At 41.3% G+C, this 26,729-nt stretch overlaps 1 protein-coding gene across 1 annotated transcript in view; it reads right to left on the reverse strand.

Annotated features, from left to right (window-relative positions):
- LOC108790632 (pleckstrin homology domain-containing family N member 1-like) overlaps positions 1-26,729 on the reverse strand; it is a 45,112-nt gene that overhangs the window by 12,803 nt on the left and 5,580 nt on the right. Inside the window, exons 2-9 of the mRNA XM_018560939.1 lie at positions 19,990-20,071; positions 12,437-12,493; positions 11,662-11,808; positions 10,065-10,151; positions 9,152-9,224; positions 8,561-8,703; positions 4,131-4,277; positions 432-518 (exon numbers count right to left, since the gene is read on the reverse strand). Of these exons, the coding sequence (XP_018416441.1) occupies positions 432-518; positions 4,131-4,277; positions 8,561-8,703; positions 9,152-9,224; positions 10,065-10,151; positions 11,662-11,808; positions 12,437-12,493; positions 19,990-20,071 (823 nt within the window). The remainder of the gene's footprint in view (positions 1-431; positions 519-4,130; positions 4,278-8,560; positions 8,704-9,151; positions 9,225-10,064; positions 10,152-11,661; positions 11,809-12,436; positions 12,494-19,989; positions 20,072-26,729) is intronic.

Genomic DNA, 26,729 nt, shown 5'->3' on the forward strand with positions numbered 1-26,729 from the left:
TTTTTCGAAACTTTCCCGCGGGCGGGGGGGGGGGGGGGGGGATTCAAAGATACTGTGGCGTGGTCATTGTACATACATAAGATTATACCAAGGGTAGATAACCTTGGCACTATCTAAAAAGTGTAAAAGCCTATATATAGTAAACCATATCGGTGACCTGGAAGATTCTGCATGATATTGCTCATTATACTATTTAATACCACCCATTTTAACCCTGAGTTCAGCTTGCTTGCTATGTAGGGGCCCGTCAGTTGTATTCTTTTTATGTATTAATAAACAAACTCACAGTTGGTCGAGTTCCATCCATGCAGAAGTTACTGAGACATTGGATGGAACACAGGGCCTACAAACACACCCATATTACCTTGTGAGCATTATATTAAGGACTGGTATTAGAGATAAACATTCTGAATACTCCAAAAATAACTTACATGGTGCATAACAGTTGTTCTGTCAGGATCAAAAGAGAGGAAGACTAGATCTTCAGAAAAGAGCACCATAATCCGATCCTCAAAATCCTTTAAAAAAAGAAATAGGTGTCATTATGTGTACAAATGCAAATAAAGTCAGTACACAACCCAATTTAAAAATTAAATCTACAGCCAAAATAAAAGCAAAGGTCATATTTTCATAGAATTGTAATTACATAGGGAAGTCACACACTATGGTTCCATAAAACTGCATGTGTGGTCTTAGTCTGAAATCTGTGATTGCTAATGCTGAATATGGAAATGACTATTGAGAATAAAGTAAAACTTGTGTGGTGCTGCTGCTCAGTCCTGACAGTGCTTGATCGTATGGAGTCAAGTAGGATTGGTGCTTGTTGTGACTACAACTAATGGCGCCGCGCAGAACCAGTAGTAAAGAAAGTCACCAGCACTCCAAAGATGTGTTTCTGTTGGCAAGCAATTGTGAGATCCTTGTTTACTCTGCAGCATACTGTACATCTAGTTGGTATCCTTAAGGTGATATACATTAGATTGGCTGGCATTTTATTTTTATGGGCAAGGGAGTTCAAGTCATATGTCTATGTTTTGGCACGTGAATTTTGGTGGGATTGTAATGCCATAGTTATGCCATTGGGAGTGGGAGAGTCTAGTTGCTAAGGGGGACAGATCGTCACTGAGTCCCCGTGAGGAAGGAGGCCTTGCAAGGTCCCGAGACCTTGGCATTTCAACCTTATGTGACATTATGTATTTGTAATACATTTTAGAAATGCATCTTAGTAATTTTGGTGACTTTCTATCATTTACTACTGAAAGCAAATCACAGAAGACAATGGAACTTATTTGAACGGGAACTTACATTTTTTAATTCCCCCCCCTGCCCCCCCCCACCTGTATTTAAAAAACAGTGTGCTATTCTTTACCTTCTCAATGCTCCAGCACTGTCCCCAGCTTTTTCCTCCACCCATTGCTGCCGGTCCTCTTTGGGTTTAATGACAGCCAGCTTTAGTCTATCCATTTCCTATGACCCCAGCCTGTCATTGACACACCCCCTGTGGGTGCACTTTCCCACAGCTTGGGCTCACAATATTTATGGACTGAGTGTTACTCACACATCATTATGTTAATGCTACTCAGTCCAGAAGGAAGGATGGCCCCCACTGCCACCAAGAAAGAAGAGAAAGGACCCATTACACCACTGGGTTGGCTAGGATGCTAAAATGAAAAGGGTATATATGGGGTCTTTTTCTTTAAAAAAGTATTCAGTGGATTCCAGGAGGGGGTCTAGTGGAAGTACAGAAATATATAACCGGAGTTCTGTTTTAAGGTCATCCCAAAACAACCAAAGCCCCACTGCAAGAGTTAATTTTTTTACATCATGGAGTTCTTCTTCAAAGAATAGACTTCACTTCCACTCTAAATACTGAGCTTAATAGAAGTAGGTATTTTGAATACCTATTTAAGTGCAGATAGGAAGCTGGATTTCTCATGCACCTCGCTAGACAGTGCTAGAGAGGGAAGACAGAGTGGGGCTTTTAAATCTCTTCCCTAAGCTATTGCGGATAGAACAATGTGCTCTCAATCTAAATCATGTTATGTGGATCTATGTGCAAGATAATGCATTTAAGAGCATTTTCCATTTGCTAACCAAACTGGACAGAACAAAGGGAAGTCTTTTTCACGTTATTCAAAGGGCTAGTTTGCATCTATGTGTTCATGTGGGTTACAGAGTTCAGTCTGCAGCTTTCTCTGGAAGTACATGCAAATCGGGCAAATCTGAGGCAAATCGGGAGCAGACCTGAAACTGATTGGATGCAAAAGCCATGCAGCCTGAACCACGTATTCTTATAACAGCAACAGGTAACATGGACCCGGAGAGTGCTAAATCTCTTTCTGCACTTGTCAGGCCATAAAGTGACAGTAAACTCAGGAGTTAAATCTTAAAAATGCATTTAGGCACCTTAACTATTAACTAAACTGCTATGCATCACTCAGCTGTAGATCTTCAAATGGTCTCTCAATTCATACTGACACTGTCCTTCCTTCTAGAGGGTGGCTACTTTTGTTCCCCATGGTCCCTGTATGTGTTGTAAAGTAGCCACCGCCCCAAGCTTGTTCCTGTGATGGACTACAATCTCCATACAAAGTAGTAAACTAAACGTGAGATTGTAGTACATCACAGGAGTGAGCTTGGAGAAGTGGCTACTTTACAACACACACAGAGACCATGGGGAACAAAAGTAACCACTCTCCAGAAGGAAGGACAGTGTCACCACCAATTCTGAGATGATTTGGGGATCTACAGATGGGTGATACACAAATAAGATACATTTTTATTAGGGCTGCGGAAATTAACGATTAATCCCTCGATTAATCGTTAATTTTTTTGATCTATCAAAATTATTTTGATCGATCAAAGTTCTTTGGCTCCGTACTCACCTCTCCGCCGACTTCCGTCGGAGATCCGGTGACGTCACGGACATCGACGTCACCGGACTCCTCCCCCCCTTCCACAAGTGGCTCTGTCAGCTAACGGAGGGAAGGAGGGAGGATTCCGGTGATGTCGATGTCCGTGACGTCACTGGACTCCTCCCCCTCTCCTTCGTTACCTGATGGAGCTGCTTGGGCTGGTGAGTACACCCGGGAGAGACACACTTTTTACCGGAAAGGTTTAATCTGCTCAATCGAGCAGATTAAACCTTTCCCTGGGATCGTTTTTTTTTTTTTTTTCTGACATCGGGAGCCACGGCCTGACCGTCAGTCAGAAAAGAAAAAAAAAAAGGCCTGCTGTCAATCAGCAGAGGGGGACCTGAATTTTTCTATCAGGTCCTCTTCTGGTGATTGAAAGCAGCAGGGGGCGGGTGCAATAGCTAGTTTGCTATAGGCTATTGCAAAGTGAAATAGCCAATAGGAATCTAGCTATGCATTCTTATGCCTTTTTTTTCTTTAGTCTGACAACTGCAAAAAAAAAAAAAGTCTGCAGATAGCAAAGAAGCTATTGCTTCCTGTGCTATCTGCCATCATTTCAGGGGGGTGCTCTCTCCCAGCCCCCCCTAACTCCCCCTCCGCGGATGCGGGGGAGAGGGCACCTCCCTGAAATGAGAGGGACACCTCCCTGAAATTGCTTATTTCAGGTTTGGATCCCTGGCATTGGCCTATACACACACAGCACAGCAATGAAGTAATAAAATAAACTAGGATCACACTAATCCAGCGCGTTATTATTCTGAGTTGTCCCACTCAAGCGGCGGCCATATTGAGTGGGGCACGTGAGATTAATAACGTGCTGGATTAGTGTGATCCTAGTTGATTTTATTACTTTATTGCTGTGCTGTATGTGTATAGGCCAATGTAGTTGGATGTGTATGTGCGTTATAATTAATCGAAATTAATCGATTAATCGATTTTAAAAAAATTCGATTAGTAGAACAGGAAATTTTGAATCATTACCAGCCCTAATTTTTATTAATAGTTCATGTAGTTGAATACATTTTTAAGATTTGACTCCTGAGTTTAGTGGTGTAAATTACAGGGTGTATTTTATGGACACCCCGATTAAAGAATTCTTGAAGGCCAGTAGGAAAAAAAACATGAAATGTCTTATACACATTTAGGAATCCTCCTATAGGGATAGTGAGCAGAACCGGTAACGCATTGCATTCAGATCAGGTCAATGTGACCTACTCCGTCTATTGTGTGAGCTGCTCTCACTGCAGACAGGTAGATGGCACTACCCATGTGTTGGATCGGTTTGCCTTCCCAGTTCAGGATGGGGCATGATGTCAGATACCTCACTAGCTCCTTCTTCTTCCACAATTGGTCACATGGAATCTTTAGATTGAGACAAAAAAAGAAAGTATTAGAAGCAATTCCTATTACCTGCATGTTTTTAAACAATCTATACAAAACTATTTTCACTATCAAAAACACTTCAGTCAAAAATTAATTTTTTTACAATATTATAAAATATTATCATGGCCATCGCCTACTAGGGATTAGTAGTAATATGTTGCTTTCAATTGATGCTAAAATTTAACTTAAGGGAAGATCTCAACTTTTTTCTAGGAATGAGAGATTGTTGGCAAATTGCTTTGGAGTCGACTGTATGTGAATGTTGCTGAAATTTCACTTAAGGCCAGATCATTTTCACAGACGTATCTCTATTAATGCCTAATGCCAGTTTAATTTCCCAGCAGTTCTTAGTACTTGGTTTAGTCAATGGCCCTGCTTGACTATGTATGGGTCCAATTTTAACAATCAATTTTATTAATCGAACAGTTGACACCAGAGTGACACCAGACCTGAAAAGAAGCCACCTAGAGATTAATGTATTGTTTTTTAGACGATTCCCACAGTGACCAAGAGCCTCTTATCACGTGGGGCCCTCTTGTTATGCAAATCTCAACTATAACTTGTGAAATCAAGTATGCCCCCTCCTGTACTTTTCTCGCACTGGTTGAAGCTGCCAGTCAAAGCTATGAACCAATAGTGAGGCATGGGAGAGAGAAGGAAAGTTAACTATAAGTATGTACAGGTTGTTTTCAGGTCTGCACTCACTTTAGCAGGTTTAAAATGAATCCGAATTTACTTCAACTCTATGAACTACATTTTCACCCAATAGTAGTGCTTGAATCATGACACACAGAGATATAGAAATTAAAGGCCGTAAGCATGTTGCAGTGTCAAATACCTGTCCTGACTTTCAACTTTCAATACTTAGGTTTAGCATTCTGTTAGCATAATTTTACATCACAGTTAGTATGCAGGTGTGATGGGATTTTGAACAATGACAGTTTCCAGGTGATTGCATATAGTACAGTTTAGAGCAATAACCTCAATTGTTCAATGAATATCCTACATGGATAAATACAGCTGTTTACTTATCCTTAGCATTTATCTTTATTGCGAACATCTTTTGATGGCACATTTATAGACTGCATGTATTGTAAAACTGCTTCATCAGTATAATAGTTGCTAGTATCATATATGCAATCCAGTGTAGCCCCATCACCTTTTGTGGGGTGGCTACTAGACATTTAATGATTGCCAGGGCTGTAGTCAGCCTGACTGGATTATATTGGCATTTATGTGGTTAATTCCAGGTGTCTGGCACTGATTGTACCCCCTGAGTTTAGTGTGACTTTGCTGTATTGTGGGACAGCCAATGAGGGACACTATGAGTGTATGTACAGGACAGCAGCCAATCACTAGGTTTCTCTCAACCAGTGGTGCATGCTGGGACAGGGTACATACACTGGAGGGAATTGTCATGTGCTTAGACTATTTCGGGACCAGCAATGGATCAGCAATGGACTGGGTGCCGTCCAGCCACCCCCCATGCTAGGCCTGAGCCCTGGGGTGGGCAGCGGCTGGAGTTTGGCAAGAGTTTCCCTCTGCCTCAAGTATGGAGGAGGCCTGTGCTGTTATCAGTGGAGAACCAGAGAAGCTGATGTCTGCTGGAGGTGCCTGGAACATAGAGGACCTTTGGAGCATGACTGGTATCTCTCCTGCTGAGGATCTGTACATATCTCCTGCTCATCTGTTACTCTAATTACTATTCACTGTACCACAAGTGGATCTACAGTGAGATGGTAACAAGGTCTGGTGAGTCTGGAGTCTACGTCTGTTATACCCTAGATGTCTGGGATCCCTATACCCTCTCTTCCCAGTATGAAGTAGTTTAATAAAAGTTATTCAGCAGTACAATATTGGAGTGGATATCAGCTATGTGAGCACTAGAAGAAGTGTGGTTAAATGCTAATGGGGCAGCTTAAGACCAAATCCCCTAGACAGATTAGTGATGACCCTGTTATTCCAGTGGCTCCTTTGAGGGTGAGCGCTACACCAGAATAAAGGAAACTGTGGCAAAGGATGAAGTTTAGTGAAACCTCTGAAAACACATATTCAGACAGTAGGGGGCACCCCTTCACTTCCTTTGTTTATTCCTTCCTTCAGTTTGAATAAACCGGTAAATCTCTAAAGAAATACATTAACATGTAATATACCACCATGAAATCTGGCAAAGCTGTTAGGTTTTTAGAATTTGAACCTAAATGACATCACTGCACAAAAATAATTCTACTTATGGTAAAAGTGCAAGTGAATAAGGCAACAAGCAACCCCTAATATCCAATAGAAATGATTTTCTGTATACTGATGACATCTGAACTCTTGTTTCTTTAAGTTACTGTGCATTTTTTCTTTATCACTTTATCAGCTGTTGTAATAAATATACTTACAGACAAAAGTCTAAAGAGAGCATATACAGTTGGTCCTGCATACAAAAAAAAATTGCACACATATATGAATGTACACTGATTATATACACAAACTGATTTCATAGGAAACGTTTGCATAATATACAGCCATGTAAGAGAAGTAATGAGAATGTTCTTTATGCTTGGTTCCCTAGGTGCACAGTCTGGGGATTTGGACCCTAGGAGCAGTATAGAGCAGGCTTGGTAATGGTAACTTTTTGTAGATTTTGCTGTGTATTTTTAAACTTTGGATATTGTACCATTTCAAGGAACTGAACTAAGTGGCAACTTCAAAGCGATAGAATTGCAATTGTAATGATAATGAGCACCACCACCAAGTGTCAATATCTAGTACTCACTTAAAAATCCACTCCAGCAGGACACATGCTGCCATCAGTGTCCCAGCAACTACTAACCCGCTGCCCTATCGGCTTGCTTTAGACTGTCAACAAACCGAACGCAAGCCCCAGGTGATGCCAATGTCCAAATATTGTCGGTCTGCACAGCATCCTAGCAACCAATGATCCCTGGCCAGTTTGAAGGAATATCCGGGTGTCTCTCTGCTTGCCAGGCTGCACACTCGGATAAGGGATTTCATGGGGACCCCCCCTTACAATCCATTTGGCATAAAAGTCTGGTATATATGTTAAAAGGAATCCCTGACCTCTTTGTTTACAAACAGAATGAAGCAGCTACCAAATGTAATTTAGCGGCAATGTAAGTGGTATTGATTTTGCTTTGCAAAGGTCACTTTTGCTTCAATACTTTGGTCAGGCGAGCCACTTCACATACAGGCTTAAGGCATCTCCATTAATGTTATTTAAAGGAATTGTGTAATGTTGCCCTTAAACTCTTTTTAAAGGAGCTGCTTCCCACTGAACAGTATTTAAAAAAAATACATGTTCCCCCCTGGCAGTGCCTAGCTCCCCATGCCTTTTGTCTCTCAAACCCTTACCTATTAGCATTGAAAATAGAGAGAGCTGATATTCCAGTTGAACCTCCTATTGACTTCTGTTGGGTTCACATTAATGTTTGTAATCTGTAAATTTTTTTGACAAGTTCATCGAACATCCCACAAGATTGAACATGGGCAGGATCGCCCATCACTATTGCAGAGCACTCAAATCCGCAAATATGGTTTGCAATTGTGTGTTTGTAATCCCCTATTAACAAAACCTGACTGTAGCAGAGCCATCTCTAAAGAAAACAAAGTAGTGAATGATCAGTATTACTGCCCAGCATGTAGGTATATATAGGTGCACTAATGACAAACAAGACATTTACCAGACAATAATATTTCTAAACACAAAGCTTGTATAATCAATGGCACCCAAAACTTGTATAACCATTGGCATATATTGATAGTACAATCAAGCCATATATAAACTCAAGGCATGAGAATTTTCATTCAGATTGATATTAATATCCAAAACTTACATTTCAGCTACGGAGAGCTCCTTGCTGGATGTCCCAGCTCTGCAGCCTTTGTGAGTCCCAATTTAGGCAAGCAGATCAGGGACCCAAAAGCACAAATCTCACCATCATAGACTATGAGATCTATTCGAATATACAAAGTCAGGATGTGATTTTATTTGCCAGCATCAACCAGAAACTGAAGTATAAACTGGACAGGTCCTATAAATGCGGCCAGTTCAACCACAACTAATTAGTTAGAGGGAGACAATACATTACACAATACGCAGCAGGTTTCTAGATAACCAACTGAGAGTTGTCAATATTGAGGGATGGGATGGAAAGTGCTCAATGCTTGACTTTCAAGCACATGATGTTTACTCTGCTTTTAGTAACTCAGGTTTTTAACAGGTTTTTAAGATGCAGTAATGTCTATAAACTTACTAAATAAGACAAGATGCTGATAGATGGAGAGGCTGGAGGGTAGTGGGTATTGGCCGCCTGGATGTGATCCCGCAGAGCTGAAATCCACAGACTTCTCTCACTGGAGCTGAGACAGGATACCTGCCGTGGCTCTATCATTGGGCCTGCAAACATCAGAATGGATTTATGGTCACTACAGAAGGCAAGCACATTTTTGGAAAAAGCATCAAATTGAGTTCAGATTTAATCACACTGGAGGTGTCAGAGCAATGAAAGTGTATTTCTTATCATAGGTGTGACGTTATTGCCGCTTGCATTTAGTTCTTTGTGTTGACAAATAAGACCAAAATTGTTCTTAAACTGTCAAATAGCCCCAGTCAGCCTATATAAAGGTGGCATAAGTAGAGCAGGAGGACATCCTTGATCTGGGACTAATTCCTTTCTGCCTGTCTACTGTTGGACATGCTGTTCATACCATCTGGCCTAAGCTAGTGTTTAGTCTAATTTCTATATTTGTCATGCAAGCCTCCTTTTGAGAAAGTGGGATGGGGGATGGCACATGTCTTCTGGTTTAATGATTGCTAATGTAAATATAGGTATTATGATACTCACCACTGATTTCAAAGGTATAACCATTATTTATTTGGTCACATACCACACTCATTCCAGAAAGAGGCAGAAGTCCCTGCAAAGAAGACACAAGCCTTAGTGCCAGGAATGATACACCACCAGGTTTATTCAATAGAACAGAATAACCTGCAGTAACTCACTAGTGTTAGATCTGATAAGATATGATGCCTGAATACATTTTGTCTGTGGCACATCTGTTTCTCTACAGCAGCCATTCTCAACTAGGATTCTGTAGAATCCTAGGGTTTGCAAAGTTGCTGCTTGAGCTGTGGCTGATTGACCTCCGATGTGATGGTGCCTGCATGGATCTAAGACCAATGCCACTTGGAAGAACCAGTGGCATTACACAAATGATCTTTTTAGCTGTCTGTATGGGAGCCATTCCGACCACCACTCTAAGGGGTGCATGCTTCCATTAATATACGAGGTGTATTTTTGTAAGGTGTATTTTTCCCACTGACCCCCAATTAATGTTATTTAGCAGTGGTTCCCAATACATAAAAATAAACATAGAAATTATGTCAAAGGTTCCTCTGGTGGTACTATCCTCAAATATTTATCTGGAAGCTGTGACAGTCCTCTGCAGATGTATATCCAGAGACCCAATAAAATGGCACAGTGCTGTACAGGAACATCTCATAAACTAACATTTGATGGACCCTAAAACCTTTGGAAACCTATTTTTTTTTTCTTATTAGTAGTAGTAGTAGTAGTATTATTCAAGTTTAATAAACTTAAGGACATACATACGTAAAAACGTTGGGTAGTGAACATCATTCCTGCTTTATTCTTTTATATTTAGACTACATGACCCTAATGACTCATGGCCAGTTGTACCCTCAACACCCCTTGCAGTTACCTGTCAACATATAGCTATACATAAATTATACTTTACCTGATACATAAATCGCCTCTCTTGGTGATCCATGGACAAAATGAGTACATGGAGAGGAAAGAGAACCATGAAGACCTCTGTCATCTCCTGAGGAGAATAGTAAAAACTGCCATGAGAACATTTTTACATCACATAAAGGGTAATGATTGGGGGTAAATCAGTAATCAAAGCAGTCAAAGAGGAATTGTTGTGATAGAACGATAGATGATGTGCTTGCAGTTTTGGTTTTTGAAGGAAATGTCACCTTCACCCTTGCTCCACAGGTTAGTAAGTTATTGACTTGGAACAAGTATGCAGCAGCTAAAGTCAAACCCCTTAACAGGCATACTTACCATTCTATGACTTACTAAGCAGCAAAGCAAGGATGCAAATGACAGCCTGGGGCTTTCACAAACAAGTTAACAATGGTTCCCGTATTTATGTGCTGTAAGGTTTTCTCTAACACAAAAGGAAGTATAAATGTTGAAGTATTAAAAGAGTTACAAAATATAACAAAGTATTGATATGACTGCTTATTTAATTTCCTCTCTATACAGACATGCAAAGTTCCATTTGTTTTCACTGAGGTAGCAAGCTTTTACTTCGATTTTAAATCAATTACAAATTGCCATACGTGGACACCCCATGATATAAATACAGTACGAGTACAACACTGCCAGTAAGTCCTGTTCAAGAATCCTTGACATTGATTTCGGTCTTTCACCTTACACATTTTCACATAATTGACAGTGCAGAATAGATATAGTGTAGCAGTAATTTTGGTATGAAACATTAAGAAAAATCTGTTATTAATCTGCTGCTCCTAGAATAACGAAAAGGAAACCTACTGACAGTAATATGTAGCCAGGCATTACTCTTCTGTTGCTAAAAAATCAAACTGATTGGCAGTCTCTGAACCAGCATGCAGGAAGTGATGTGAAAATGCCTGATGTACTTGTTATTTTATCTTTTAATTTGCAATTAAATTGTATCTTGTTGTTTATGGCTGTCGGCTGATGTTCTGCTTTAACCCTTCAGTACTCAGACCCTGCATTGAACCCATTCAAAATGTTCCACCGATTAGGTATATATATATGCAGTGCAAAATGTTATAGCTACAACCATGTGTTTCATGCACACTGTGTAGAAATATCACAAAATCAAGCACTGGACCAAAAAATTACATAGATGTGAAAATTTAAAAAGATGTGAAAAAAAAAATGAGACAAAGGTACAATTCCCACTGGATATGTGCTTGATGTACACTGTACCTGCTTGTTTGCACAGTGCAGATGAGAACTTTCCAGAAGAAGCAATGACAGATAAGGTATGATTTATAATTCATCCTCCCAGCCATATGTTAGCCAAATGCCATTCGCACAGCACTTAGTAGAGCTAAGGAGCATAGGAAATTCCTATGCTCCTTGGCTCCATTTGGTGGCAAAAATGCCATGCAAATGGCATTTGACAAATGTATGACTGGATGATTTAAAAATCAGCCCCTAGTGTCACTGAGATTCATTTCTGCAGCTAGCTGTGGACAGTTGTCTAAATAACTGTAGTCATTGTAATATCTTAATTATTTTAATAGATAACATGCAGTATAGCACATTATTACCTGTGTGTGGCTAATCTGCATAACCGCTAAAGAGGACATGACCACATTTCCATAAGACCTAATTTCTTGTCCTTCCCAGCCTAGAATTGGCTCTATCATAATCATTTCATTTAGATTGTCACGGGTCCGTCCCCAAAACAGGATAGGCTGAAATAAAACAAGCATATGTTAAAGAAAGGTTATCATTTTCATACCTGGAGTCTATAATGTGTACCAACAGTTGTGCCAGAGGTCTAAGTGCAGTGTATAGAAAACGTTACAACCTGGAATTACACAAATGTCATCCTTACAAACACTGTTTTGGGTGACTTTATTAATATGAAAATGCGCAACATATATCAGGTGTTAAAGTATATGTAAATCCAATTGCTGAAACCTCATAGAAGCTTTAACATACACCCGTCAGCAATGTTAATTTGCTGATCTTACAAAAAAAGGCATCTTATTGGTGTTATAAGTTGTTTCATAAATAAGCCAAATTAACACTATTTATTGTAAGTTAGATCTAAATAATGTCATCCGGCCCGTCTTCTATAATTATGACTACACCTTAATTAACATAATCTCCTCTATTCCATAACTGTAATTTCATGAAATCAGTTTTTTCAAGCGCAGGTTATAAGATGTGAAACCCAGCTGGTTGGTTGAAAATCGAGATGCCTTCATCCAGGTTCTATGAGCAGTTTGTCATTTAGAAAATGTTAGTAGTAATTGCCATCATTATAGATTTGCTTTTGTGGGAAAGTTATGCGTCTTACATATTATTATTTTTTACCTTAGATACAAATTGTGTATGCACTGTATGATGGTCCAGTTTTCCAGGGGTTAAAAGCTGCAGACACAGACAAACAACAGAATTAGTGGTCATTATAGTGCCATTTACACATAGCAATATATTATATACAATTGAACAATTTTTTTGGGGATAAAATCATATCTAGTGTAAAATGTCTACAAATTCCATCATACCTCTCGGAGACATGATGTTATGCGATGACTCATGGAACTTGTAGTTCTACAATAGCTGGAGTGCCAAGGTTGCCTAGCCCTGAGATACATAATCCCATCTTCATTCTTGGATGGAGATGCTGGGAAGATAGATATAAAGTCTCTTCTACCAAAAAAACTATGTTTGTCAGGAAGGTTGAGCACACGACCATGCCCAGAGATCTGTGTGTATGTATTACTGCAGTGCTTATGGTCCGCTGCATAGGATCACGGCTGTGCACACATACATGTGTGTTGGTACACATGCAAAGGTGTGTGCTAATGTGCATGCTCATGCCCCTGGCATTAGCTTGAATGAGCGTACATGTTTAGCACTAGCTTTGGCTCCAAGAGCCCTCTTTAAAGCACAGGACAACTAAAGAGAGTCATTGAGTGGTCAACAACTCCGGAGATCCATGACCTGGACTGCTTTATGCTGCCTTTTGTTTACCCCAGCTTGCCTCCTGACTCTGCTGTATCCAGATCTCCTGTTGCTGACTTCGGCTGATATCCTGATTGTGCCTTTTGTCTGCTGTCAAGGTACCTCTGCTGTCTGTCTGCTATCAACCTTGGCCTGGCCATTGACCTTGCTCAGGCTTCTGAATTGGTATCTCTGCTGCCTGGCTGTTGTTGACCCTGCTTGCCCTGACAAGGGTTCTTCTCTTTACACCTGTTCCTGTACCCATCTTGCATACCAGCTTTCACACACCTGGTCTGAGCATCTCAAAGCAGCTTCCAGACTGCATTGTGATCTTCTGCTACGTCTGAACCCACTGTAGGCAACCATGCCATTCATCTTCCTGCTACACACTGTCTCCATCTCCAGGGGATATAGGGCAGGAGGTATAAGGGAGGCCCTCTTGTCATTCCAGCCTCTGCTAGGTATGTGACAATCTTTTTTTTAATAAAGTACTGCTTTAAAGGGTACAGCTTTGCTTTCTATTCTGCTCTATGGTTATTTATATAAAGTGATCATATTCCCATCTTCTGTAAAGTAAGTAAATTTGTTTCAGCTAGGTTCATTAGCCTTTCCTTAAAATTTCCATGACACCTAATAGTTTATTCATTCTCTTTTGTACACTTTGGCTCTTGTTTGCTCCCAGTATAGTCATTTCTACACGTGTGTCATTGTTTGTACTCTCAATGTTAGACCACAGTTACGGGATCACTCATGATATGCCAGCATACACTCATAGGTCCTGCTTCCACACAGCATGGCACACTGGTACGTCACATAGTCAACCCACCACAGCAAGTACCTAGCCGCTAAAACATCTGTTCTAGGCTTAGCAGAACCCACTGCTGATATTGCTAAATGGCACAAGCAGTATGCTGAATGTTAGAGACTGCCAACATATACGGCTCATATATAGATGAACAATCACAGCATCAACATATACAGTTAGGTGGTAGGACAAAATGTTCATCCACTGGTACATGACACACCAGATTACAGAGGGTTATCTTTGCTGTGACATTTCCTTTTTAATGGAGCTAAGCGTCTCTGTAAAAAATACTCAAAGCGACAGCATTAAAGTGACACTAAACTCAGGAGTTCAATCTTAATATTGCATTCAAGTACCTAACTATTAACAAAAATTTATCTTATCTGTGTATCACTCGGCTGTAGGTCCTCAAATCCTCTCTGAATTGGTGCTGACACTGTCCTTCCTTCTGGAGGGTGGCTTATTTTATTCCCCATGGTCCCTGTGTGTGTTGTAAAGTGGCTACCACTCCAAGCTCACTCGTAATGGACTACAATCTCATGTTTAGTTTACTAATTTGTATTGAAGTTCACTCATAGTTCCCCTTTAATTACAAATTCGTAAATTAAACATGAGATTGTAGTCCATCACAGAGCGAGCTTGCAGCAGTGGCTACTGTACAACACACACAGGGAACAAAAAGTAGCCCCCCTTCAGAAGGAAGGACAGTGTCAGCACCAATTCAGGAATGATTTGAGGATCTACAGCCGAGTGATACACAAATAAGATACATTTTTGTTAATAGGTAAGGTACTTGAATGTATTTCTAAGATTTAACTCCTGAGTTTAGTGTCACTTTAAAGTATCATATCTTTGTGTGTGTCTTTATATCACAGGATATCCTGCCATGAAATGTAATTTGTAGACTAGCTTGGAATAAAAGACTGGAGTTCCAGATTACAGGCAGGTTCAAAGTCTCAAGTTCATACATATCTATAAGCTTATTAATAGTAACTCTTCACCTCAAGCTCTTACGTAATATAATTGATGTCTGTCAGACCTGGAAATAACCTTCTTTTAATTGCTAAAACTATATTAATAATTTATAAACATATCTTCCTTTCAGTGCCTGTTTCCTGTGCCACATCCTAGTCATTAGCTTTATAAGCTGACAGTTCTCTATATGCCTTTCAAGAGAAAGATGTGAAAAGATCTGATGGGTGTGTACTGTATATCATCACATAAAAAGATTTTCTATCTGTCGGAGCTACATGAATTGTCTCTTAATTGACCTATACTTCTCGCACTGCTGTATATATAAGTGCATGTTTGCCTAATTTATCACTCAACAGGAATGGGCAAGGTGACCGTTCTTTTATGTTGCTTTAGTGTCTAAAGCTGGCTATACACTGAGTGAATTTGGTGCGTTGACAGCTGAACGGTCAGGCTCTTGAACGCACTGTACTGCACTCCGGCCTGCACCCTGCATTCAGGGGCGGGAGGGGGTGTGACAATGCATTGAAGTCAACGGCACCGCAGCCACGCCCCCCCGCCTGCAGTGCGATCACCAGAACGCGTGGCACATTAGTGCCTGCATTCCGGTCCAGTGCGATCTGCAAAAATGCTGCAAGCACTATTTTTGTTGATCGCACTGGACCATAACGCAGGCACTAGTGTGGCCAGAGTGCGATACAGTGCATCCCAGAGCCTGACCGCTCTGGAACGCACTGTTTGTGGTGTGAACCGGCCCTTAAAGAGGAGTAAAGACAACGTTTGTTTACTTCTCTTTTGGGTTACAGAAGTACATCTAATAATGTATTCATGCGACCCAAAATCAGCATATAGCTGTGCCCAACCCCTCCCCTCCCCCTAACTGTCCCTCCAATGAGCACTAGAGAAACAGAAAGGAGGGGGTAATCCCTGTAGGAAGGTGACTGTGAACTGAGCAGATACATAGAGCCAACATGTGACCACTGCAGTGTCCCACAGCAAATCTAAGTATTGGGAAGACTATATTTTACCCTCCCAATGTTTCTCCTTTAAGGGATGTGTCACGCTAGTAGCTTTGTATCAGAGATCTGTAGCAGCTACAAATCTCTGATTATATTCTCTGGAGATTTGTAACCTGGATACTGCTGTATTTGGTTACATTGCTTATTTAAAGCTGAACTCCAGGCAAATACAATCTTATCCCTTACAGTGGGGCTACCCCTGCACTGCAAAGGTTAGGCGCTTGTTTTGTCTAGGGAGCTAAAATAACAATGATAACCTCACCCAAGCCACCCAAGATCCCAGTTTGCTCTTAGATCGGTCCCTTCAGCCTCGCTCCCCTTCCGCTCCAGAGGTCTAAGGTCCCGTGGAGTCATCATTTTCTATACAGTGTATAGAATGTGAGGACAGCAAGGGACAAATCACTGGAGCAGAACAGGAGACAGGCTAGAGGGAGCGGTGTAGGAGCCAGCCGGGATCAGGTTTCGGGTGAATATAACTGTTACTTTAGCTTACTAGCCACAATGAGCACTTAACACTTGCAGTGCTGGGGTAGCCCCACTGCAACGGTTAAAATGTAATTTGCCCAGAGTTCTTCTTTATATCACTGGTGTGCTATGATCGTTAGCAGCTGCATTGGATAACATGAGCAGTTACTGAAGACGGCCATAACTAGCTACAAACTCTGCAAAAGCAATCACTCAGAGGCTGAGCTACAAATTTTGGATTCCCTGCAACACAGACCTTTCATTGTCTGCAGTTATTTTTTTATAAAGCAACAAAAACACTTGAGGGAGCTACAAAATCGCTCATGTGATATGGCCCTAAGGCTCCACGTCTTCTTAATAAAGATATTGAGATTGTCAATGCTGACTTCCTCCTAAAACTGCTAATTTTTTGCCTATATTAACAGACACTCTCAAAGCTCTGCATATTTGTTCCTGTTCAAGTGAGTCAGAAACTACTAAAACCATTGGATCTGAATGATAGTAAAGAAGAAGAATAATCAGGAAAGGTCAGCATACTTCCTCACTACTGGTTAAAAAGGGATTACAAATTCACAAGGCATACTTGTTACTTTGTGGCATTTTGAAATACTTGGTCCTTCTTTAACCATCTAACAGCATATATAAAATCTTATTTGTTTAACAGCTTATGAATGGTACTTCCTAATGTGGCGAATGCTTACAAAAGCCAAAACATGTTAATTTTGGAGTGTTTGCTAAGACAGTTTTGTGGAAAAAGAAAAAGGAAGTTATTCATGAAGGTTTAGATAAATATTTGTAAACGTCTCTGGTTCCCTTTTATTAGGGCCAATAATTCAGTTGCAGCAGAGAAGGCTGTTACTTGTCTTCCAGCGTGTTACTAAGTGCACAGATACTCACAGTACTGGACTTATATAAGGTATACACTGAGTGGCCAGATTATTATGACCACCTGACGTTTGTAGGCAAATTAGCTAATGCCAATCAGTGTATTAGGTAATACGGTGCTTTGTATATATCCTCTCATCCTGGCTATACTAAATAAAGAAAATAACAATTTAAAAATATTCTTCGTCCGGTAAATATGAAATATTGCATGTAAATATGTTGTACGTCCATGCATATTCCCAAGCAGAAGATGCAATTTCTTTTTACATATTTTCAGGCTTTCCTCATAGTTTCTCTGAGCTTTCTTTCTGAGCTTGAAAAAGAGGTGTTTTCCTCGAAACGCGTTGCTCCCGACATCCTCCAACCCACGACTGTCACTGACCCGACCACTTGTCACCCTGCTGGTTTCCCTGTCGGCTCCCTTCTACTGCCGTTATCAAGGCTCGGGCACATCGCTACGCCTCGGTCCACACACAGACTGAGTCGCACTATCCACAGCTGCAGCCACAGCAGCTCAGCCAGACGCTACACTGCCCAGTCTCTTGCACACCGCCCGGATCTCCCACTCAAGCAGCGGGGACACGGATGAAGTTCTTGTTCCGCCATCCGCCCCCTCGTCTACCTTTCTCCCCTCTCTCTCCCCCTTGGGACGAGCAGCCTCAGGCAGCATACCAGCCTGTAGTGAACACACACCTTGGGCATCCCGATCCTCCCCACAGGCCGTTCCTCATCTGGTCCTCGGACCCACATAAGTAAGTGCATAATCTTTTTCTGTTATCCTCCCTGCAATGTTCTGTCCAGGCAGTTAGCTTAGTATTTGTTTTGCGCCCTAGTGTTTGTTTTTTGGTTTTCACAATTACAGGTACTCCTCCTGTTTCCCAGGGCTGCATGTTAGTCAGTGACACACTATCCATCTTTCTAGGGCCCATCCGAGAGCGCTGTTTGTGCTGTCTTTGTGTTGTTTGTTGTTTGATGATAATTTACAGAGCTCATAGTTCAAGCTGAAATTTCCATACACAGCTCAATGAGTCAGAATGATAATTCTGCTACCCTCCATTTATTGGGCTGTCTAGGAAGTTTTAACCAGAGACAAGCTATGTCTAAAATGTAACAACTTTTCCTATGCTATCTCTTTAGAAAACCCATAGTGCTCTGAGAATTATATCTCAAGGGCATATTTGTTTAGTTGTAAATATAAATAAGTTTAGTTGTATATTTAAAGTGGAAAACCATAAAAACTGTTTAAAAGCCATTTTGGTTTCTCCATAGAGCCGACTCCACCTGACGCTGGTATTTCAGGTTTGTATAGGTCAAGTATATATGGGAATAATTTTGCTGAGACTGGGGAGACTTTGGGGAGCCAAGTGATAGGGATGTGAGAGGTCGTGACTCAGAGGGTGTTGTACATGTGCCAAATATCCTGTGCAAACTGCAGCTCTGGAGCTACAGCTACTATGTCCGCATGTTAATCATTTTTAAGGTTCGTAATGTGCAGGCCAAATGATGAGAAATATCAGAGGTTAAAAAGAGTCTTTCCCTGCTCATAAATTTGGGAGGTATAGAAAAGGTTGCTTTCCTGCAAAAGTCTGCAGGCCAGGAAACAGTCTCTCTCCACATGGATTGCACTCCAGGGCTGTCTTTGTTCAACAAGATGTGCAGTGAGCAGTACAACTGTGACATATGAGTTTAGTGGCAACAGCAGAACAGCTCAGAAGGTCAAGCATCTGCATAAAGAGAGAGCGGCCCCATTAAAAGTTTTGCTCAGGACCCTTTATATTGTTTGTCATCTATAGTAGATGAAGAAAGGCATACAGCATTCAATCAATATATATGTGTGTGACATGGGGGTATTAAATAGCATTCCAAAGAAGATTTGAAGATAATCTCTGATGGCAAAAAAATAAACTCAGAAATGATTAATTATTTAGCAGACAATCAGTCGTTGCAACAAGTTACGATTCTCGGCAGGTTTTCCAGCCTGCTTGTTCGGCGGAAGACGTGCGACCGTACAGTAGAAACGGTCGCACGCCTTCCATACACTTTACGATTATCGTACGATTGCGGGATTTCACGCGATTATCGTATGATAATCGTACAGTGTATGGGCACCTTAACAATGATGTACTCAAATTCTTTACTCTGTATACAAATACAGACTTGCATGTAAATGCTAAAAAATAGTAATGCAACTATATAAATACTGCAAACTATATAACTCCCCAACTCCAATCTCCATCACCTCCATGCGCATATTGTATAATGCTGGCCACAGACCTTACAACCATCGCAAGACTTTTGTAAATACAAGAAATTCACCATCCAAAAGGCCTTGGGGAACATAGATGTATATATACATTTATTTAAGGTGGTGGAGGACAGGACATATTTGAAAAGGGTTATGGTCAAGAAGGAGGCAAAAAGGTCACAAGGTCAGATTGCATTAGGGAGAGGAGAGGAGGCAGCTAGTTCAAATTCTGATGGAGGAGGCAGTGGGCTTAGATCATGCTCAAGAAAGAGGCGGTGGTATCAGATTGTAATAGATTGTAATAGATATGGAAAAGAGGCAGCTGGATCAGATTCTGATGGAGGAGGAGGCAGTGGGATCAAATAATTGTAGAAGAGGAGGTAGCTGGGTCAGATGAGATAGATGGGGAAAAGGGGCAGTAGGGCCAGATTCTGATGGAGAAGCCGGGATTGGGATCAGATCATACTGGAGGGAAGGGAAAACAGCAGGATTGGATCTTGGCTGAGGGAGACAGTTTTCAGACACTTACCCCTCCTGCAAGCTCTTCTGGAATACAGCATGGTCCTCCATTTGGAGAAAGAGTACAATGAGAACCAACTGTCGACTGTTTTCTGCACAGAAAAAATAAACAATGGAATTTGTTATCTTTGCACTTGCTTTTTTCAGTTAATAAGTAAATCCATCTTTTTTTATGGGTAAAAACGATGTTTGAAATGCAAGCAATGCTTGCTCACCTTTAAAAACACTGTTTCACAGATCAAGCCCATCCTCTGCCCACAATGTGAATATTAATGTCTTCTCCGCAGGCACATGCTAAGAGGAGTGAATGTGCCAGCGAAAGCCATTTTCCAAGCAAATTTGTAAAAAAAAAACAAAAGGGAAGTACCAGTTTTACATTACACCACTTTTGTAAATAGAATATGCAAAGCATGGTATGAGAACTCCAAGTACAGTATGAGAAACATATAAAGCATATCCCCCTGAAATGTGCATACTTCAACCATCTACCAAAGGATTGTGCATCAACGTATGTGATTAGGATAATTAAGAAAAAACATTTTACTATGGTAAATACCTATTATAGTATAGAACATTTCCAGCAGTTTGACCCCCACCCCTGTACAGTGCTCTAATCAACCATGTCCAATTGGCTCACTAAACACAAAGAAATCCTCTTCCTTGTAGCGGTTGACCTACAAATCTCTATATGTAATACATTAACAAAAACATGGAAGTGCAAGCTTTAAAAAATTTAAACTTTATATCTACTGCCCATATCTGAAAAATACTCTGTGAAGCTGACCAAGTCTTGCACAGGGTGGAAATGCTCATCATGTGGCACTGAGTAGATGGAAAGGGTCTGATTGTTGACTTCCGGTTCAGAGATTCTGTGAAAAGCAGAACTGATGATATGACCAACAGACAAGCAGATCATATAAAATCTTGATACAGATCACAAGCGCATTCTGTATCTTCCATGTGAAAGAACATGGAAGCATAAAGGGGCAACTATAATAGTTTTGGGTCAGTTTTATTTATTTAAAGTGTATGTCCAGTTAATATACAAAAATTGTACAGGTCAAAGATGTAATCAGCACGTGATATAGCTTAAAAACATGTTGACTTTAATATCGCTTTCATTCTTATATAGCATCTATACGCTATTTTTCTTTGCACAAATATTTTTTCTTTCTACACCTTTACAGTATGTCCCTACTGTTGCGTCATTTCAACTTTACAACTCCACCAATAGGCAAGTGTTTGCTTGTAACATAATAAAACAAATTGGTGCGGTGGACACTTGTGGTGGACTGGTTGTGCATATTAATGTTTTCGTAAACCACAAAACATTAATTTGAGACATGTATACTATTTCATATTACTTCTTAATTACTTAAGTGGATTTACTAAGAAGACTCTTATAGGAAGACATACGACAAAACTGTTTAATCAGATGTTGAGCAAGATTTTCAGGGCACATCGTAATCAGTAACTCATCTTTACAGACACAAGAGTTTGTTATTAAAAGTCAATCTATCTGAATGAATATTTCAGTTATGTGTAGATCCCAGATAGTTGAGTTATCCTACCCCATTCATAGGTGTGGAGGCAATCCCATCATCAAGTGGTCTGCACTTGAGCTCTGTTAGAAACGACACCACCTGCCCGTAGTATTGTAGTCCCTGGACCTAAAGAGTGCAGTTCCAGTATCTACCAGCAGGTGTCTCCTAGCAGCCCTCAGGTCCCAGAAATGGGTCTACACCTGATACTGGCTAGGTATTTCGTTCCAGCCTAGGAGTTTCGCCGTGCCTCAGCGGTTTCCCTACTTGGCCATTTGTGATGTTCTGCTGTTAACTATCCTGGTCCTGCCTCCTGTGAATCTGATCCTTATCCTGTCATTGTTCTTGACCCATCTCACCTGCTGTCCCTTGCCATTTCTGCTTACCCTGCTATCTACCTGCTTCCTGTGTGCCTTGACCCATTGTACCAGTCATTCTGATCCTGTGTGCTGTGTCTACTTCCTGTATACTCTATTCTCTTCCTTGTCCCATTCCTGAAATGTCCTATCTGCAGAGGCTCCTGCCTGACCCTGCTTGTCATTTTCCTTCTGCTACTTGATTATAAATGTATCAGTTAGGTTATTTTGCTCACATGTGTTTATCCAAAGTAGGTTGTTAGTTTGATATTGTCAGCTACAGGGCCGGATTAAGAGCATCATGGGCCTGGTGCTGTTGGTCAGTCGCATGGGAAGCAGCTGGGGCGGCTCTCTAATTAGTCGGCGCTGGTGACCTGCGAGGCCCTGGCGGGCGGCTGCCTATAATGCCTGATTAGAGAGCCGCCAGCACCTCTGCTTGATTGTGTTCAGCCCGGCTGGCCTGGATTGCCATCAGGCATACCTAGGCAAACTGGGCCGGCTGGGCCTATTTTCAGTGGTGGGCATGGAACTGGAGTTCCAGTTGCCCCTATGTTAATCTGGCCCTGGTCAGCTAGTTCATAGCCATGTAGTTCACTTCTAATTAGATCACTTAATTAAAAGACTGATAGACAGACCTGTACACAGCTAATTTAGTAGATAGAAAGATTTCCACTTGTATATAGTTTAAGTTGTTTATTAGTTAGTTAGAAAGCTTCATGGAATAGGTTTCCATGGCCGAGCAGCTGCATCCAAGCCTTACATCACCAAGTGCAATGCAAAGCGTCGGATGCCGTGGTGTAAAGCATGCCACCACTGGACTCTAGAGACGTGTTCTCTGGAGTGATGAATCACGCTTCTCTGTCTGGCAATACGATTGGCTGGTCTGGGTTTGGCGGTTGCCAGGTGAACGGCACTTGCCTGACTGCATTGTGCCAAGTGTAAAGTTTGGTGGAGGGGGGATTATGGTGTGGGGTTGTTTTTCAGGGGTTGGGCTTGGCCCTTTAGTTCCAGTGAAGGGAATTCTTAAGGCATCGGCATACTAAGACATTTTGGACAATTTCATGCTCCCAACTTTGTGGGAACAGTTTGGAGATGGCCCCTTCCTGTTCCAACATGACTGCGCACCAGTGCACAAAGCAAGGTCCATAAAGACATGGATGAGCGCATTTGGGATGGAGGAACTTAACTGGCCTGCACAGAGTCCTGACCTCAACCCGATAGAACACCTTTGGGATGAATTAGAGCGGAGACTGCGAGCCAGGCCTTTTTGGCCCACATCAGTACCTGACCTCACAAATGCGCATCTGGAAGAATGGTCAAACATTCCCATAGACACACTCCTAAACCTTGTGGACGCCTTCCCAGAAGAGTTGAAGCTGATATAGTGGCAAAGGGTGCGCCAACTCAATATTGAACCCTACGGACTATGACTGGGATGCCATTAATATTCATGTGCATGTAAAGGCCGGCGTCCCAATACTTTTGGCAATATAGCGTATATAAAACAATTAATAAAATCATCATGTTGGTTATTTAATTTGGTAATATATTAAAGTACAACTGAAGCCCAAATCTTTTTTTAGTTTTTCCTACATTTCCTACATTTGTTGTTGTCACCAGAACAAAAATAGAGAGGAATTCTTTCAATGGGGACAAAAGTTCTGGTAACAAATGTCTAAAAGGGGATCTCCCTTACTTTAGGCTGGGTTCACACTTAGGCGACAACATTTTTGCTCGTTTTTACACTCTGTTTTGATCACATGCATTTTATTCGAATAAATCCGGTCGCACACTTTTGTGAGCAGATTGTAGCTCATTGATGTAAAGGCCTCATTCACATGAGAAACGGCCGGCACGTACAGCTTGGCCATATCGGGCAGCTCCCGGGAAGGACAGGTGCTGCGTGTGATTAGTACGCAGCCCCTGTCCTTCTCTATGGATGTACTCAGCCACACGCCGCCCTACGCTCACCCCAAGTAGGTCTGTACAGTGAGGGGTGACCCGGCTCAAACGCAGACAGGATCCATCCTCTCAGCGTTTCCTATTGAGTCTATGGGGACAGAATGAGCTGTAATATGCCAAAAAAAGCTTCTGTACTTTTTCCACCAACAGGCGTTTTGCTTATTGCGACAAAACGCTCAGATGTGAACAGGGCCATAGAAATTAATAGGATTTTTTTTTGGGGGGGAGAGCATATTTTTCGAGCGTTTTTTAGGACAGAAAAAGTGGAACAAAAAGGCGTTAGAGGCAACTTCCTGGCTATGGGACAGGAAGGGAAAACCTGACGGTAATTATTTGACGGTAATTATATATAATTATATTAGGGCTGCGGAAATTAACAATCAATTTCTCGATTAAGCGTTAAACTTTTTGATCGATTAAAATAATTTTGATGGCTAATGAAAACACTCACCTCTCCGCCGGCTTCTGGGAGTCCCGTCGAAGATAATATATTGCACTACTAAAAATGAAAAAATGGCTGCAGTTCTACTTTAATAGACAGAGTCAGAGTACTTTGTCTTGTGTCCTCCCAGCAATGGCAGGCCATTATACTATTTCTGCAGTTGTCTGTAACTTGAGACACAGTCGCTAGACAGGAACTAAGGTGGAGCCCAAGGGGATAATAAAATTATTCATTTCTAACAGCAGCAATTATGTTTAAAGAGCCATTGCAGCACTTTCTACTGATGACTGTTGTCGTTCAGTGAAATATATGCAAGGCTATTTTAAACAAAGGGGCAAAAGGGTAGCTACATGAATCTCACCAACAAAGGAACTCATTCAACCATTTATAAGAACCTAGAGAGAAAATGTGTTTGTTATTCAAAACCCACAGAGTCACACTCCAGAGTTTCTGTTCAAAATAGGTGTCAGGAACGATCCTTCAAGTTCAAAATGTGGTTTCACCAAGGTTCACTGACACATCTGTTGTGGAGATGTCCCAAACTGGTTAGATATTGGAGTGCAGTGCTTAAGATCATACACTCAGTCTCTGGTATATTGTTAAATAATACACCTAGAGTATGCATACTAGCAGTTTTGGATGCCTCTGCGAAGAGTTCATATATCAAATTGGCTATACATAGAGCATTATTTACTGCAAGGCGACTGGTGGTGAGGAAATGGATATCCTCCTCCCTTCCTTTACTATCAGAATGGATGTCTGAGTTAGATCAGACGGTAATGTTTGAACGTTCGACTTATCAATATAAAGGAATAGGGGAGGATAAGGTTTCCGTATATTGGTCTAGATCAGGGGCGCCCACAATTTTCATTCTGGAGATCTACTTTTCAAATGACAAGCTCAATGAGATCTACCAACAAAAAAACACCTGCATTCAGGGGTGGGAGGGTTCGTGGCAGTGCATTGAAGTCAATGGCACCGCAGCCACGCCCCCTTCCCGCAGTGCGATCGTCCAGTGCGATTTGCAAAAATGCTGCAATTTTTGCAGATCGCACTTGACTGGAACGCAGGCACTGATGTGTGGGCAATCGTACAGCCGCACAAGCACCACGGGAGGACAGGACACAGATCAGTGAGCCGATCGCGATCTACCAGTGTTCGCTTTGCGATCGACTGGTAGATCGTGATCGACCAAATGGGCATCCCTGGTCTAGATGGATACAATACCGTACAAAATAAAGGAATGTGTGAATTCTTCTATAATATTATATTCTATAATATGCGTTCTGTGCTCTAAAGGTATAGATGCTTTTAGGTGATTGGATATCAACGATCTAGTTGTTTTTTTAACCACTTCAAGACCAGGTGTTTAGACCCCCTTCCTGGCCAGGCCATTTTTCAGTATTCAGCGCTGCGATACTTTGACTGACGTTTATTCCGTCATGCAACGCTGTACTGAAATGAATTTTACACCATTTTTTGGGGACAGATAGAGCTTTATTTTGGTGATATTTAATCACCACTGGGGGTTTTATTTTTTATTATAATTAGGAAAAATTACTGAAAATTTTTTTTAAAAAACGTTTTTTTTTAACATTATGTTAGGAAACATTTATTATTACCCAGTTTTTTGGTCAAATATCGGGTCACGTCGGTTAAATAGATACCGAACATGTCAAGCTTTAAAATTGCGCGCAGAGTGACACAAGAATGCGGAAGTGATGTATTATACAACACTTCCGCATTCTTTCAGAGGAGAGGGGACCGGAGGGAGCTCGTGTACCGAGCTCCTGATCCCCTGTGACACAGCCGACATGCTGATCCCGGGCTCCCGGGAAAACGACCGGCCCAGAGGCAGTTAAACTGTATATATGGTGGTTGATATATTTGTTTTTGTGTTCATATGTTAGCTTGTATGTTCATTATTTGTGTATTGTTTGAATTGTTGTTATTTATCTTTCCTTTTTTCTTTTCTTTTTTTGTGGGATGTTTGTTGGAGGAAAATATTTAAAAATAAAAAGTATCTGATTAAAAAAAAACCCGTGGAGACCTAGAATGGCAAGAGAACCTTTGCATTTTGAAGCACAACTCTCGCCAAATATAACAAAATAAAAAAGGATAGCCCAGTAAAAGATAAAATTACAAAACCAGCTTTTGCTGCAATAATCACCTTCAACCCACGGATGTATCCTGCAGTACTTTTTTCTGCCATTAGATGTGTTCAGTCTGATGACCAGCATCATTCAACCAAATTCCCTGAAGCCCCCTTTCCAGCCACAGCATCCTAGCTTCCTAAGAGCCAGACAGGGAGGTTTGAAAGGGTCATACATATCTCCCCACCCAGCTCATAGCAATCTGGGACGCTCTGACCGGCGTCCCGTCCAGATCCTGGAACCCAGTGACGTCACTGGTTGCCAGGCCAGCCAGAGCAGCCAAGGTTTCTAAGAGT

The sequence above is a fragment of the Nanorana parkeri genome, unplaced genomic scaffold, assembly GCF_000935625.1.
Source record: "Nanorana parkeri isolate BGI_ZX_2015 unplaced genomic scaffold, ASM93562v1 scaffold489, whole genome shotgun sequence".
In the NCBI taxonomy this organism is placed as follows: Eukaryota; Metazoa; Chordata; class Amphibia; order Anura; family Dicroglossidae; genus Nanorana; species Nanorana parkeri.